Raw genomic sequence first — 16,443 nt, 5'->3', positions numbered from 1 at the left:
CAATGGAACCACATCATTCCCATAATGTGGTGACCAGAACTGCACGCAGTACTCCAGTTGTGGCCTAACCAGCGGTTTATACAGTTTCAACATAACCTCCCTGCTCTTGTATTGTAATTCCTCGGACAATAAAGGCAAGCATCCCATATGCTTTCTTAGCCCCCTTATCGACTTGCCCTGCTTCCTTCAGGGATCTGTGAATATGCACACCAAGGTGCCGCTGATCTTCAGTACTTTCCAGGGTCCTATCATTCAGCGTGTAATCCATTGCCTTGTTAGCCCTCCCCAAGTGCATTACCCCTCCATTCCTAGTTCCTTTTCCTTACTTTCCAGCACACAAACTCAACCTTTACTGTTCTCATTAAGGTTCTAAGGGGGAAAGAAAACAGCAAAATTCTCTCCCCAGAATCCCAGAATTTTGTAAAAATAATGTCATTTTAAAAATTAAGTACGTTGTGTAGATTTAGCTGTAGTTTCTTCTTTTTAATCTTCAGAAGAGCGAACTGCACATCTTCAGTGGGAACAAAAGTATTGACCTATCACAACAAAATTCACACAAGTTACCAGACTCTATTTAAATGTTTTAACAGCTGTATAATTTGCCACGATATTTATTAGTTTTGCAAGATTTGGAAGGGGACTACAAAGCAAATATTGGACATTACAACTGAATAGATGGACATGGAAAAGTACTGGTGTCAAGCTGGGCAATATCTGCATCAAAATCTCCAAAGCTTGAATCAGTTACAACAGGCTTTACCCAATAATGCACTTTAGAAACAGACTTGCAATGTCGTTCAATCTCAGGTGTCAAACAATTATGAATACAGAACATAACGGCTTAGTTTCAGAGCCTGGGCTTTCCCCTTCATTTGAGTCATAGATTACAAATCATTCTGAATTTCCAAAACAGATTTAAAAATCCTCAGCAGTTACACTAGTGTGGCTTTCAGGGAAAATCAGCTGAGTTTCAGTGATCTTGATTTGTCCAAGTGCACAAAATTATACCATATAGCAGATTACATTTTCAATTATTTTAAGCCACACACACAATTGTTGAAATTGTCAGTTTAAAATTTAAAAATTGTAAATGAATATAATTTTGAAATACTGTAGTTTCTCATCCAGATAGTATTAGAGTTTAAGTGTATTAAAACAGGCAAGTTTTTTTGAAACTTCAAATAATCATTGGGTCACCTTCACTAGAGTTTCATTCTAGTTGCAATAATATCAGTCTTTGTGTTTTTTGACATTTACTCATCACAAAATAGGGTTCTGGGAGACAGGCAAACTTTGAGAGATTGATTTGTTAGTTAGAGATTCAGCCTTCCTGAATAAAAAAATAATCTTTTCACATCAGCATATTGCAGAATACTACTTATTGCACTTGCAAGCCAGTTGATGCTATGCAAATATCACAGGCAACAAACGTCAGCATATGCTTTCATTGTAATTGTTTTTCTAAAGCATATATAAACATGAAACATCTTTTTTGAACTGCGACTATGAGAACACTGACATACAATTTATCGTAAAAAGGCTTGGTTCTACACATTGCCACTATGTACCTGCTGAACCTTCTTGGATTCTTTAAGAGGGCTTTCCTTGGCAGGTATCCTCCCAAACAACTTCCATCCTTGAGTATTCTGCTCTAATGGTACGGGCTCTTTGAGCTTCTTAGCAAACAAACTCCTGCAAAATGAGAGCAAACAGCTATTAGCTAGAACTTAACAAGTGTCTAATTAGATGGCTAGCACATGAACACCAACATTGGTATTTCTTTTATAGAGTAAACAAAAATGCCTCTTTTGCATTCCAGCTAACTTCAACAGCAGTGTTGCAAGTTAAATGAGATGGCACTGCTGCCTTTGAAGCAGTTAAAAACTGCTTCAAAAATACAGTTGCCCAGGCTTTGTCTGGGGGTAAATTTAAATAAAAAACAGAAATTGCAAATGATGAAAATCTGAAAACAATGATCAATAACACAGTACAGGTTCATTAGCATCTGGAAAAGAGATGACAGATTAAAATTGCAATGTAGAGAGAAACAGAACTCCAAGCTTGGCATTTATGGAAGAGAAGTGGCACTGAATCAAACAGTATAAGAAAAAAATCTCAACTGCTGAAATTCCATGAGCTGCTGTAAACTGTGGTTTATAGTACTTGTTCCAATTGTGGGTAGGCAGAGCAGTCCAGCTTGCCTGTACCAGCTATATTTATTTTCTGACCAGCATAGGCCTTATCCAGGCATCAGGGAAGTTATGAGTCAGAAGTGACAGGCGAATTTACAACCGTTAAACAAACATTCTTACATAAACTCACACATGTACAGTTGTCCTCTGCTGCTAGTGGTATGGAACACGCGCCACCACAAAGTAAATGATGTGGATTTGAAAACAGCGTGCTTAAATTTATTACAGAACTCCTGCTTTACGACGAGGATTTATACACTCTTTACACAAGTTGACATCTCTTACACCAGTCTCAAATCACATCTATCTGAACACAGGAGAAAGGACCACACATCACTTATAATAACCTTTTCACAGCTCAGTGAAATTTCATGTATTTTATTGGACAGCTTTGTGAACTCTGATGGCTTTTAGTGAATGCAAAGATATTTAAATGGCAAGATGCAGTTTGCCATAAAAAAAAATTCAATTAATCGCTCAATAGTCTGAAAGGTTATCAACAATTTTTCTTCTTTTGCCGTTGAGAAATGTTTTTGATTGCATCGGCATTATATTGATAATGGAAGAAAATACTGTAGTTAATAAAAATTGTAAATGCTCTACCAATTTGAGTTATATGGTTCGGGACCAATGAAAGCAGTACTCAAATAGAGACCTGTGGCTTCTATAAACTGCTAATTCATCGCTATTACCATTCTTGTGGACCAATTGGGAGATTGTTTGAAAGAGAAGCTCTAGATTTGCAAAGTTATGCACAATTGGCGTTACCTGATACCATGATGCACAACTTAAATGAAGGGTGGGCCTATAAACCAAACACCTAAATTCACAAATCCATAGAACATTTTTAACCACTGATGCAAAAAGACTTGCTTTTATATAAGCACAACCTCAAGCCACCCCAAAGCATGTTAGAATCAATAAAGTAATTTTTTTTAAAAGTATCATAATGTAGGAAATGCAGCAGCCAAACTGTGCACTGCAAGGTCCCAAAATCAGCAATGTGATAATGAGCAGATAATGTATTTAGGTTTAGCGGCTGACAGATAAATATCGGCCAGAACACGAGGAAAAATGCCCCTGCTCTTTTTGAATAGTGTCATGGGATCTCTCCAATCCACCTGAGAGAAGAGGCCTCTGTTTAACATCCTCATCCAAAAGGTAGCACCTCCAATATTGAAGTATTTTAAGTTCTAGATTGAAGTGTCAGCCTAGATTTTGTGCTCAAGTCTCTGGAGTGTGACTTGAACTTATATCCTTATGACTCAAAAGGTCAAAGCATTACCATTAAGCCACAGCTAACTCCATAAAGGAGGCATGGAATCCAACAGCCATTTCCAGATCCACAAAAAGTTGGGCTTCTTGATCTAATTTGGTCAGGCTGGAGCCTTTACATTAAATGTTGCTACCAACAGCACTGGTTAAAAAAAAATCTAGTCACATCAGGAAGGTGTCAGATTCAGTTTGATTCTATGCTGGCCTCATTAATTGCCAGGACAAGCGATAAACAGCCATTGGCAAGGTCCCCACCACTATCTGCAATCTTTGCTGTGTATGCACATTTGACATTGCAAGTGGACAAAACCTCTCCCTCACTACCCCATAATAGTCATAATCCTGCCAAAACCCAGCTTATACAAGGAGCGGTTGCTTGAGTGAAGCACCAGAGAACTTTGAGCCTGTGGAATCAATTCACTATTTATATATTCTAACTCTTTGTAGCATCACAAGTGAATCACAAGGTCATATACTTCAAGGCTGCAAGGTTTAGCTATCAGACAATGCACACACTTTGTACGTTGAATGTCTTCAATTAAGCTTATACAATAGGGAAAATAAATACGTATTTTAAATAAACAAATCTCAGGTGGCATTGCTAACAAACAATCTGAAATGTGGAACAAAACAGTAACATGTTGCATTGATCCCAGTCCTAGGAGGGAGTGGATCACAGGCAATAGGACAATGAGTACAGAATTATATGAAAAAACAATTTGACTGACAGAAATAAAGAATTGTTAGCTTTCCCCTAAGTATTCTAAAGCAGCCTCATAACTGAGTAGTTAAAGACACTACTTTATTTGGCACAGTATTTGCTTAGTGTCCAGTTACATTAAATCTACAATAGTTTCTAACTAAAAAGCTCTAAAAGGACTCAAATTAGCTGGCAAAACACTGTCACTAGTCTATTTTACTCCAGGCTTACCAAATGGTGCTTATTTTCGATGCTGTCAAGAAAGGTGCCTTTGCACATGAAAATGCATGACAGTAAGATTAATTACTCCTAGAGCACATCACAACTTTATAAACACTTCTCTTCCCAATATTATCAGAAGGTGGCAGCTTAATTATTTTAAAAGAAAAATACTGTGGATGCTGGAAATCTAGAACAAAAACAAAAATTGCTGGAAAAACTCTGCAGGTCTGACAGCATCTGTGGAGAGGAAGACAGAGTTAACTTTTCGAGTCCATTTGACTCTTCATCAGAACTAAAGAGAAATATAAATGTGGTGAAATATAAACTGTTTAAGGGGGGGTGGGACAGGTGGAGCTGGATAGGGGGCCAGTGATAGGTGAAGGCAAAGGAGAGATTGCCAAAGATGTCATAAACAAAAGGTCAAAGGGGTGTTGATGGTGGTGATATTAGCTAAAGGATGTGCTAATGGTGACCTTAGGGTGGAAAGCAGGATGAGCAAGTGACAGATGGCCCTAGTGAGGTTGAGGGGAAGGGATCGAAATAGGCTAAAAGGTGGAGATAAAACAATGGATGGAAATAAATTTTAAAAATAATAGAAATAGGTGGGAAAAGAAAAATATATTTTAAAAAAATAATTATTAGAAAAAAGGGGATCAAAAAGGGGGTGAGGGTGGAGGAGAAAGTTCACGTTCTGAAGTTGTTGAACTCAATGTTAAATCCGGAAGGCTGTAAAGTGCCTAATCGGAAGATGAGGTGCTGTTCCTCCAGTTTGCGTTGAGCTTCACTAGAACACTGCAGCAGGCCAAGGACAGATATGTGGGCTTGAGAGCAGGGTGGTGTGTTGAAATGGCAAGCAACAAAAAAGTCTGGGTCATGCTTGCGGACAGGCCAAAGATGTTCCGCAAAGCGGTCACCCAGTCTGTGTTTGGTCTCTCCAATGTAGAGGAGACCGCATTGGGAGCAGCGAGTGCAGTAGACTAAATTGAGGGAAGTGCAAGTGAAGTGCTGCTTCACTTGAAAGCAGTGTTTGGGCCCTTGGACGGTGAGGAGGGGAGAAGTAAAGGAGCAGGTGTTGCACCTTCTGCGGTTGCATGGGAAGGTGCTGTGGGAGGGGTCTGAGTTGTAGAGGTGATGGAGGAGTGGACCAGGTTGTCCCGGAAGGAACGGTCCCGACGGAATACTGACGGGGGCCGGGGGGTGGTGAATGGAAGATGTGTTTGGTGGTGGCATCATGCTGGAGTTGGTGGAAATGGCGGAGGGTGATCTTTTGAATGCGGAGGGTGGTGGGGTGATAAGTGAGGACAAGGGGGGCCCTATCATGGTTCTGGGAGGAAGTGGAAGGTGTGAGGGCAGATTCGCGGGAGATGGGCCAGACAAGGTTGAGGGCCCTGTCAACCTCTACCTAGCTTCACCTGTCCCACCCCCCTTAAACAGCTTATATTTCACCACATTTCTTTATCTCTTTAGTTCTGATGAACTCTGTCTTCCTCTCCACAGATGCTGTCGGACCTGCTGAGCTTAATTATTTTGTTGTCAATAACTTACATATGAGAAATTTATTTTCAGCAGGGCATCTTACTTTCAGACAAACCAAATGGCAACTTTAAAATAATTCAGCAATTTTATTGGTTTCCCTTTTCACGTTTTTGATTTTATTTTCACAGTAAAACAACTATTTCATTTTTGCACAAAAAAATAATGATTTATTTATCTATGATGGCATCCACCCATGCAGGAGATGATGGACTGTGCCCAGAGTGTATGGTGCCTCTGTAATGAATATCGTCTGTTGTGGCTGTAGAGGCCGTAAATGACAGTCCCTCCCACAGCTGGCATAGATGAACAGTATTAGCCCGGGATGGACGGATGTTCTTTCCTACCTGCGGGCTCTCTTTTCCGCCATCTGGTCATTTCTTTTGCCTCTGCTTTTTCCATGCACTTCCTGAATGCTTAATTAACTAAGGTACACATTATAAACATTGGCCACACGGTTGATCACACCATCCTCCTCCAAAGCCTTTCCACCATCATTCAGCTGGGTGGAACTGCATAAGATTTTGTTAAGACAAATCTCAGTCAAAGGGCAATAGCAAAGAAGGCGCTAGTGGGTTTTGACTGTCATTGGCATTCATTGTGAGAAATTCACATTTGCTTATGTTTATTTGTTGCAGAATTCCCCAAACAACTCTGTAAACCTGACGCAACACGTAAATCAAAAAATAATGGTGTGGATCTTCCGAGCAGTGGCAATGATGGTCAGATTGCCACTGTGCTCGAAAATCCCACTGACCCAAAGCTGTTGTGCATTCCACCAGAGCCTTCCAATCCCAGCTTTCACAGAAATGCGCAACGTACTGCCCATTAGGTAACTGTCGGAATGCAATAGAGTCAAGGGAAGACAGGACATACTGTAGTATGGCACAGTCTTAATGTTAGTGAATGGATGAGTGGATGAGAGAGAGCATGAGAGGTGGGTGGCTGCATAGGTCGTTGGGTCAGGCAGGGTAGTCAGGTGATCAGGAGATGGTTGGGTGGGGCAGTCGATGGTAGTGATTGGGGGTCAGCTGTGTAGTTACCCAGGTATTAGATTAGGTTTTAACATTTCCTGGGTAACTATGAAGGTAAGCCTGAAGTCTCCGACTCTAACTCAGAGTTGGAGACATTCACAGGGGGTTCCGGGTGCAGGGGAATTGCTCATCAGAAGGTGCCAGGACTACCACAGGGTCCCAAAGCGCATCTTCGGTTGCATATCTGGTTTCCTACTATCCGGAGACTGGGAGATATGGCCCAGTATAAAAACGGACACATGTTTTAAGACTGAATTTCAATATAAGTCAGGTTACACTGATGCGCAGAGACTTAGAATGAGATTTGTAAAAATTTGTTCATGGGATAGGATTGTCAGCATTATTGCCCAATTCTAACTGCCCTTGTTTCAGCCATGATTAAATGCCTCCACTGTTTTCTTTGGAGACATTTCAGTTTCAGTTTGGAATCATTAAAATTCACAATTTTCAAAACATAGAGCTCTTGCTTTTGGTTATAAATCAGAATCAAAGAATTTCACAGAAGGTTGTTCAAATAGCTTTGGAATATATTTTGACTTTAGCTTCTTTTATTTACATTAATGACCATCCTTTGCTTCCCCCTCCTATCTGGAGTTCACCATAAATTCAAAATGCCATTGGAATGTTTCTGAAGCTAAAAGGAAAATGGAAACTAGGCTCAAATCCAGTCCAGACTACTGGGATGGAATCAATCTGTCGTTGCCCACTGAAAGGACCTTATTAAGTTTATGAAGTCTCATCCTAATTCCTGATTTGAGAATATCTGTCAATGTAAGACTCTCACTAAATTTGTAATTTCTCTCTCTCCCATTCAAGTGACATCCCTAGTGTTTACATTCATACAAAGTAGTCTCAATGCATGAAAATAAATGTTGCATGGAGTCATAGAGCTCCACAGCACAGAAAAAGGCCCTTTGGCCCATCGAGTCTGCGCCGATCAAACAAGTACCTAACCAACCTAATCCCATTTTCCAGCACTAGGCCCATAGCCTTGCGTGCCATGGCATCGCAGGTGAACATCCAAATACTTAAATCCATGAAGCGCTAATCTTATGAAGGAAAGTTGAACAGGTTGGGCCCAGACCGATTGCAATTTAGAAGAATGAGAGTTGATCTTATTGAATAATAAGATCCGGAGGGGGCTTGATAGAGTGGATACCAGGAGGATGTTTCCTCTTGTGGCGGAGACTTGAATTAGGGACAGTTTAAGAATAAACGGTCTCCCTTTTAAGACAGAGATGAGGAGAAATGTTTTCACTCAGAGGATCATTATTATGTGGAATTCTCTTCCCCAGAAAGCCAGGGAGACTGGGTCATTGAATTTATTTAAGGTTAAGATAGATTTTGATAGACAAGCAAATCAAAGGTTATGGGGGGCAGACAGGAAAGTGGAGTTGAGACCACAGCCAGATCAGCAATGATCTTATCGAATGGCGGAGCAGACTCAAAGGGCTGAATGGCCTGCTCCTAAGTGCTTTGTCCCGATAAGAATGCATTACTTAATTACAATAACTTGCATTTATATTGCAAAATGTCACAATCTCAGCATTCTGACAAACCCAGGAAAATGTATGGACTTTCTGAATGCATATGTGACCGTAGGTAGAAGAAACTTGCACTTACATTGTTCATCTTCACATCCGTGATACAAGTACAGTCACTATTACACAGAGCTATTTATTCAGGCTGCCAAAAGCCAAAAAAAATCCCCTTAGATTAAAAGCTAGTACTGTAAGCATGAGTAGTTGATAGGTCCTTAAAAGTCTGGAGGCTAAATTGGCAAACAAAAACAATGTTTTAACAAGGCAAGAGAAAAGGAAGGTAGACATAGCAAGAGAGAAGGAAGGCAGGTGTAGTGGTAAAGGAATCCTTTAATTTTTCAGTATTCACTTCTTCAGATGTTACTTCCTTGCTATGTTTCACATAGACCCTGTTCAATTTCAATACCTTGCACAAGCGACTATTATTCATCTATCAGCCTAAGTAGCAAGCTTAGCTATGAGAGTACGGTGGTATCTCATTCAAACCAACGCTATCCTCATCCATCATTTACAGGCACACTCTCGTATTTGGCATTGCTTGAGCGCAATTGGAAGTTTAAATCATGGACAATTTCATCTCTTAATAATCAAGGGATACTAATCTATGGTAACTCTGATCTGTCAAGTAACTGAGCAATGACTAGAAACAGAACCAAACACCTTCCTCAGATGCTCAATCCAGCTGAGCCAGAGCTTAGTTGCACAAACAATTTACAGCTCAAGGCCAAACTGATTGCACGGTTAAGCCATATAATTATTGTAAAAAAGATATTTCTGGTCTATAAACTAGAAACCATTTGACAATTACATATATCAGGTTGAAATTTGCTCAGGCTGTACAGTACAGTTGGTAACTTTCAATAGTAATTGTCTTTTTGACAAGGATTTTTATTGTTCAACCTTTTCATATCATTCAGCAGCACTTAAAATTAAGATTACACAAAAGCTTTCAGTAAAACTACTTTGACCCAAATACTTGTCTCCTTTCTTCCCATTGATACTATGCCAAATAAGAAAATTAGTTTTGAGAAACTCAACTCCAGAATATGCAAAGTTGTCCAATTATACATAGCTCTTTACCGATACCATGCCTATTGCACTGTTATACATTGACACACATATACTCCAACACCACCATTTACACAGTATTATATATACACAGAAGCACTATGCCTGTCTACCAATAAGAGTAGAGAAGGTGCAGCCATGTTTTTGAAAGAGGAGTCAATGTCCCTTTTGTGTAATCACTAAAGCCAATAATTTCTCCAGCTTCGGGCCTGTCCATACTTCAGTCATTCTCCTGAACATTCTTAAGTTAGGAGTAGAATCTTGGACCCCATTGTCATTTTATTACACATGAATTTATGAAAAGTAGTTGAAAATAAAAATACTAAGCTTTGTGAAAATCCAGCTCAGTGCCTCGACAGCAACCCAGTACAATACTAACATTAGAGAAAGCAGGCCTGAAAATTGGCACAATACTTTCGGGCGTGGCTGATTGCAATGAGAAGGCCTGCACACAAACTCAGTTTTAAATAAAAGCTGTTCACGGGTGTCAGATTACAATTAGTGATCCTGCATTTATCTAAAAACTTTCCCAACTAACATCGATGGTAGGGAGGATGGAAGGGATAGTTTGATATAGGGAAATTTAGATATACTGCAGACCAAAAACAAAATGGTCCCAAAAACAAGCAAATAAAAAGTTAGGCAAGCAAATAGCTGTCAAAACAAACCCTGAAAGACTGCTGAATGAGGAAGTTTCGTATTAAATTGTCTTCCTGATAATTCTGAGCTTTAAACACTGCAGTCATACAGATAGAAAAAGAGTAAAACTTCCCTAAAAGATCAGCTGATCGAAACAAGACAGGATAATTTTTAACACCTCACAAGCAGTGGTCTATTCATGGACACCAGGTTTCCAAGCATAGTCCTAAAGCAGCTCCGAAAAAAAATGCTGAAAAACAGTGTTCTCCCTGTAGCTGCTGATTTGAGCTACTATGATTCTAGTTTTTGCGTTTTGGTATCAGATTCCAGTATTTGCAATATTTTTACTTTTAGCCACTTTTGTACATTCTTCTCCCCACCTTAGATATTGTGAGATGGAGACAGCCTTTTCAATGAGGAAATATAAATACAAAAGCATGGGGGACAATAGCTCCCTGTTGCACTCACCATGGCAACATCTCACCTAATCAGAGCTGACTTGCCAACAAATTAGCACCCTTTTTCTCATGCAGTATAAATTGTGTTCCCTTTGAAATTTGGCATTCCTGCATTTGTCCTGATGAGTGCAAGATGAAAAGCTTCGACAACATGCCTCTTTTTTCAGAAATACTTAAGTTCTGTACTACCAAGTGACCAAACAGAAATGCAAAGACTCGGGGGGCAGGGGGGAGAAAGAGTATTTTTTTCTTGGGACAATGCAGATTGCAGGGTAATAGGACAGAAGTGTTTAAAATTATTTAAGATGTGACAGGGTAGATAGATGGACTATTTTCAGGAACAAAAATGTGATGTCATGACTTCAAGATTAAATGTAAAAGATTTAGTACAGGGAGCTAGAATAAGTTCTTTAGAGAGACTTGTGAAGCTTTAAAATTCATTTCCAGGGTTAGTTGTTGAGGAAAAAACTATGCCAACAGTCAAGATTAGATTGGCTAGATGGATGAAGGAAAGCAAATAAAAGGATGTGGGAACAGGCTAGGCAAGTAAGATCAGACTATCTGCTCAGGTAAATGGTAAAATGCTGATCAGACTGAATGCCCTGCTTCCATGCTGTAATTTCCATGTATAATACAAATCTAACAATTGTCAACCACAAAAAGACTTGAGTGACTCTAAGCCTTTGTCTGGGAGCACCTACCGCCCCCAGACAGCTTGACTGAAAATAGGATGAATTTGCATTTACAATGCAACATAATTCATGCCCTCAGGAGTGCTGCACATGGCTAAGTTCAATCCCAATTCTACACAGCAAGAACCTGGAGGCAGCAAAGAAGTTGATCTGCTTATCATTATTTTTCCATGAGGAATGTTGGCTAGGACACCAGAAATACTCACTTCTCCTCTAAGGTTGTGAAATCTTTGATGCCCCCAAAAACAGACAGCCCAGTCTTTTTCTTTTACTGGAACAAAAACGTGATTTTGCTCACAGATCATTTCAGGCATAATTAAGTTCTTGAAAAACATTGCCAAAGCAGTTAAATTAACTTTATGGTTAATATTTTGTGCTTTGTAAGTGCTTGTGCAGATCTGCTGCAGTAGCTTGGGCCAGGAATCTTGGAGTTTTCTAATCTGTAACCACAAATAACCTTGAGTTGAACATTGAACATGGGGGATCGTGGAAACAGTTGGAAGGGATGACAGTTGTCTGGAGGGAATTTATGCATATACTCTGCTACATAAGCCTCACATCACTTATCAGAGACCGTCTGAAAAAATCTTGTAATGTATTTGAACAGTCACTTGATAGCACAGAACTTGTGTACTGCAGAGCAGAAGAGGCATGCTCTCTGAGCTTTTCATCTTACACTCATCAGAACAGATTTGCAAAAATGCCAAATCTCAAAGGGAATAACAAGTTATACTGCATGAGAAGAGGGTCCTGATTAGTTGGGCAAGGGAACTCTGATTGGTAGCAGTATTGCCATGGGGAATGCACCAAGAAACAGTTAACTCCCAAGCGTTTGTTTAAATTCAAACCATGCAGGTCAGCTCAAATTGGTCCAGGAATTGCCATGGGGAATGAACCAGGGAATGGCTGTCCCTCAAGCTTTCTAGTTCAAAAGGCACACTGCATAGACATGTTCTGTTTGCAAAGGACAGGGCTGTGTGTGTGAATACATGTAGTTTCTAGCGCAGATAAGTGAGCCACACTGTGAGCCCAACTGATGACCTTAAATTGGTTAAATTCTGAGCACAATCAGGATTGTTTAACAAGTGTTGTCCAATCTCAGAATCACATCTAATGTTGGAAACTATGTTCTGAGTTTTACAAGCACAAGTTGGTTGACTACAGTCAGTACTTTGCCTGTTGCGAACAGGGAAGGGGCACACTGTTTGATACAATCCCTCAGTCTTGGGACGTACAGCCTACATACCTGGCATCACAACAGCACCAAAATTCATTTACCACATTACTCATTTGTGTAGTAGGAAGAACGTCTTTTTGGCTTGATGCAGCATCCTGTTACTGGAGAATACCACTTGTGCTGCTATTGCATAGTAGCAGCATGAAACGGTCAACTTGACTTGTTGCTCAAATTGCTCAGGGTAATCTGAGGTAGACATGACACTTTTCAGGACCGCATGTGGTAGCCTTAGGCCCATTCGTGAGTTTGTGTGATACACAGCGAGAAATGATCTGATCAGGAGAGCCATTATCATGCAGGATAACTATGACGCATCCTATTTCAGCATCACGCTTGCATGGTCAGCAAATGGCTCGGGTCTTACTTATAAAGTTGTCGATAAAGCCAATCTTATAGAATGTGGAACTGTAGGAATCCCAAGGTGTATACCGACGAGTGAAATTGGGCTTGCGTTAAACAGTAGTATAGAACCCACAGGCAGATTTCTCAACTGGCACATCAAAGAAAGAGGATTCACTTGACTGCTCCATTTCAAAGGCGAATTTGAGCGCAGGATGGAGCCCATTAAGGTGTGTAAGGAAATTCTTACATGCAGTTGTAGGTTCAAATATAGCAAAAGTATCACCTACCTATCAGAAATATGCAAGGAGTAAGAGGTTAGGGGTCATTCAATCAAAGACGTGTTTCGTGGATGCCGGCAAAGATGTTGACAAGAGCTAGGCCTAGAAGGGATCCCATGGCAACACCATCTATTCACCAACGTACAAACAAGAAGCAGGAGAAGGCCATTCAACCCCTCGAGCCTGCTCTGCCATTTAATAAAATCATGGCTGATCTGATAGTAATCTGAAATCTACATCCCACCTACCACTGACAACCTATCACCCCCTTGTTTACCAAGAATCTATCCACCACTGCCTTAAAAATATTCGAAGACTCTGCTTCTACCACCTTTTCAAGAAGAGAGTTCCAAAGACTCATGACCCTACGAATGAAAAAAATTCACCTCATTTTGGTTTTAAATGGGCGACCCCTTGTTTTTAAAACAGCGGCCCCTAGTTCTAGATTTTTCCACAAGAGGAAACATCCTCTCCACATCCAGCCTGTCAAGACCCCTCAGGATCTTGTATATTTCAATCAAATCGCCTCCCACTCTTCTAAATTCCAATGGATACAAGCCTAGTCTATCCAACCTTTCCTCATAAGACAACCCACCCATTCCAGGTATTAGTCTGGTAAACCTTCTCTGAACTGCTTCCAATGCATTTACATCTTCCTTAAATAAGGTGACCAATATTGTACACAGTACTCCAGGTCTCACGAGTACCCTATACAACTGAAGCATACCTTCCCTACTTTTGCATTTAATTCCCCTTGCAACACATGATAACATTCTTTTAGCTTTCCTAATTACTTGCTGTACTTGCATACTAGCCTTTTGTGATTCATGCACTAGGACACCCAGATCCCTCTGCACTTCAGAGCTCTGTAATCGTTCAGCATTTGGATAAAATGCTTCTCTATTATTCTTCCTGCCAAAATGGGCAATTTCACATTTTCCCACATTACACTCCATCTGCCAGATCTTTGCCCACTCATTTGACCTATGTAGCTTCCTTATGTCCTCTTCACAACTTACTTTCCTACCTTTGTGTCATCAGCAAATTTGGCAACCATCTCTTCCACCCCTTCATCCAAGTCATTTATATCAATTATAAACAGTTGAGGTTCCAGCTCCCTGTGGCATGCCACTGGTTACATCTTGTCAACCTGAAAAAGGCTCATTTCCTGTCAGCTTCCTGTTAGCCAATCATCTATCCATGCCAATATGTTACCCCCATACCATGAGCTTTTATTTCCCACAATAACCTTTATCATAGCCCTTAATTAAATTCCTTCTGGAAATCTAAGTACAGTACATCCACCGGGCATATATGGTGTCATGAAAACTGAACTCAACAGAGCAAGTTGCTGAGTTCATAAGTTCAATGAATACAGGTTCAAACAATGACGGCATGCATCGAGGTCATCATGATACACTGACGTGTTGCAAACAACTATGGCTTCCTTGAGCAGTACATTAATGAATCAGCTAGCAACGTCAAATGAGCACATGGACATGGCATTGTTTTCAATATACAAGTCCTATATGGGGCTTTGTGAAGATGAAGGAATTCTTCAGCTTATGTGGAAAACTTGCTCAGAACTGGTTGTAGCAACTTGCTCAACCATTTGACCAATTCATGCTGTGCAGAACCAGTCATAGATAGGGTAGAGCATAAAGGGACATGACTTGTGTGCGCTTTGGTCAGTCCATACAAACATGGACACAATGAACCATGAGGACAAATCCAATCATTTACATCATCAGGCAGTTTGCTAATCTTACACAAGCCCAACAAACATTTTTCTAACTGGCTTTTGAACAGGGCTGTGTCGTCATACTTAGCATCAGGTCCAATAGAAAAGAATTTGGACCCGTCATTAAGAACCGGATGCATTGTGTTGATATAATCACACTTAAGGATGACTATTTCAGTCCCTTGGTTAGGCTTACAGATATGTATGTCTGGGTTGCCCTCAAGACCTTGCTACTAGACATCCGCACCGCATGTGAAAATCGGCCAAGTCATTGGGCATCCCACAACATGCAGTTGCTAGATCAACTAGGTGTGCTTTCAAGGGCTCAGCGTTTTCATAAAACGCTGGTTTGTACAGGGTAGCTGGGGAGACAGGAGTTGGAACTAAGCAAATACCTCTTCCCATTTGAAGTGTTGACAAAGGCACACCAAAATTGAAGCCATGCATGAGAACAAACTCTTCGCTTTCAGAAGAGTACATGGTTAGAGAGATTTACTGTGTGTTTGGCAGCATTATTATTGGGGTGCCAAACTGCTTCTGCTTAAGTGAGTTTACTTTCAAGCGGGTCATCTATTGAGGCAATATAGCAGCACAAAGGGACCAATGAGAAAAATGAAAGAAATTTACATATCTCAGAACAAGCACAGTGTAAATTAGTAATCCTACTACCAATCTTATCCTGCATAAATGCTCGCTCGATCGTGGGACTGTGCCCCACTGTGTAGGACTACATGCAAGGTGAAAAGCTTTGACAGCATACATTGTGTATTGCTGAAAAAAGGTATTTAAAATACTGCAACAGTGCAGAGTCCATGATATCTGTCATTTATAGTGAAAATCAATCAGCTATGCATTCCTAATCAGTTTTTAAAAAAGTAGCAAGGCATGTAACTTAGTCATATTTGGGGTTGTCGTTTCATTTTGCTAATAAGTCTAGTTTCGGAGTGCAGTGCCACACAAATCTCAGTGTTACTTCTTTTCTCACCCAGTTAACTCTCTAAATTCCAGTTTAGAAATATAGACTAAGTATACACAGAGTGATGACATTCTGATCCCATTTAACCTCAGCTTTATCCATTTGTCATCTGATGCTGACATTTTCTCTATTTAGTGTCAGACTGGCTCTGTACATTCAATGGATTCGGTGCTGCCAAAAGACTAAGAGAAAAAGGAGTTCTGAGCCACTGGAAAGATGATCAGGTCTTACAGAATTCCAAGTGTAGATAAGACAGGGAATAACCACCAATTACAGTCTAATTACATAAAAGTCATAATCAAGTGAGTTTCACCTAAAGAATGAATGTAAATGGATCTTCATCTCTGGCTAATGCAAATGAGACTATAGTGCCAAGATAAAATATTTTTGCCCTTCAACCCTTTAAATGGAGCAGTGCTCACAATATTCAAGGCTAATGAACAACCTCTACATCGTTAACCTAAAACCAAATATAACATTTCCATGTGTTGCAGAAAATACTAAAGCTAGTAATA

At 40.2% G+C, this 16,443-nt stretch overlaps 1 protein-coding gene across 5 annotated transcripts in view; it reads right to left on the bottom strand.

Moving 5' to 3' along the window:
• LOC121277314 (TBC1 domain family member 14-like) overlaps positions 1-16,443 on the bottom strand; it is a 76,586-nt gene that overhangs the window by 43,734 nt on the left and 16,409 nt on the right. For all 5 annotated transcript variants that reach the window (XM_041186619.1, XM_041186630.1, XM_041186649.1 and 2 more), the window contains one exon: positions 1,569-1,692. In XM_041186619.1, the coding sequence (XP_041042553.1) occupies positions 1,569-1,692 (124 nt within the window). The remainder of the gene's footprint in view (positions 1-1,568; positions 1,693-16,443) is intronic.

Source organism: Carcharodon carcharias, chromosome 1, assembly GCF_017639515.1.
Source record: "Carcharodon carcharias isolate sCarCar2 chromosome 1, sCarCar2.pri, whole genome shotgun sequence".
Lineage (NCBI taxonomy): Eukaryota > Metazoa > Chordata > Chondrichthyes > Lamniformes > Lamnidae > Carcharodon > Carcharodon carcharias.
The sequence above is the reverse complement of the archived record's forward strand: the minus strand, read 5'-3'. Positions and strand labels throughout refer to the sequence as shown.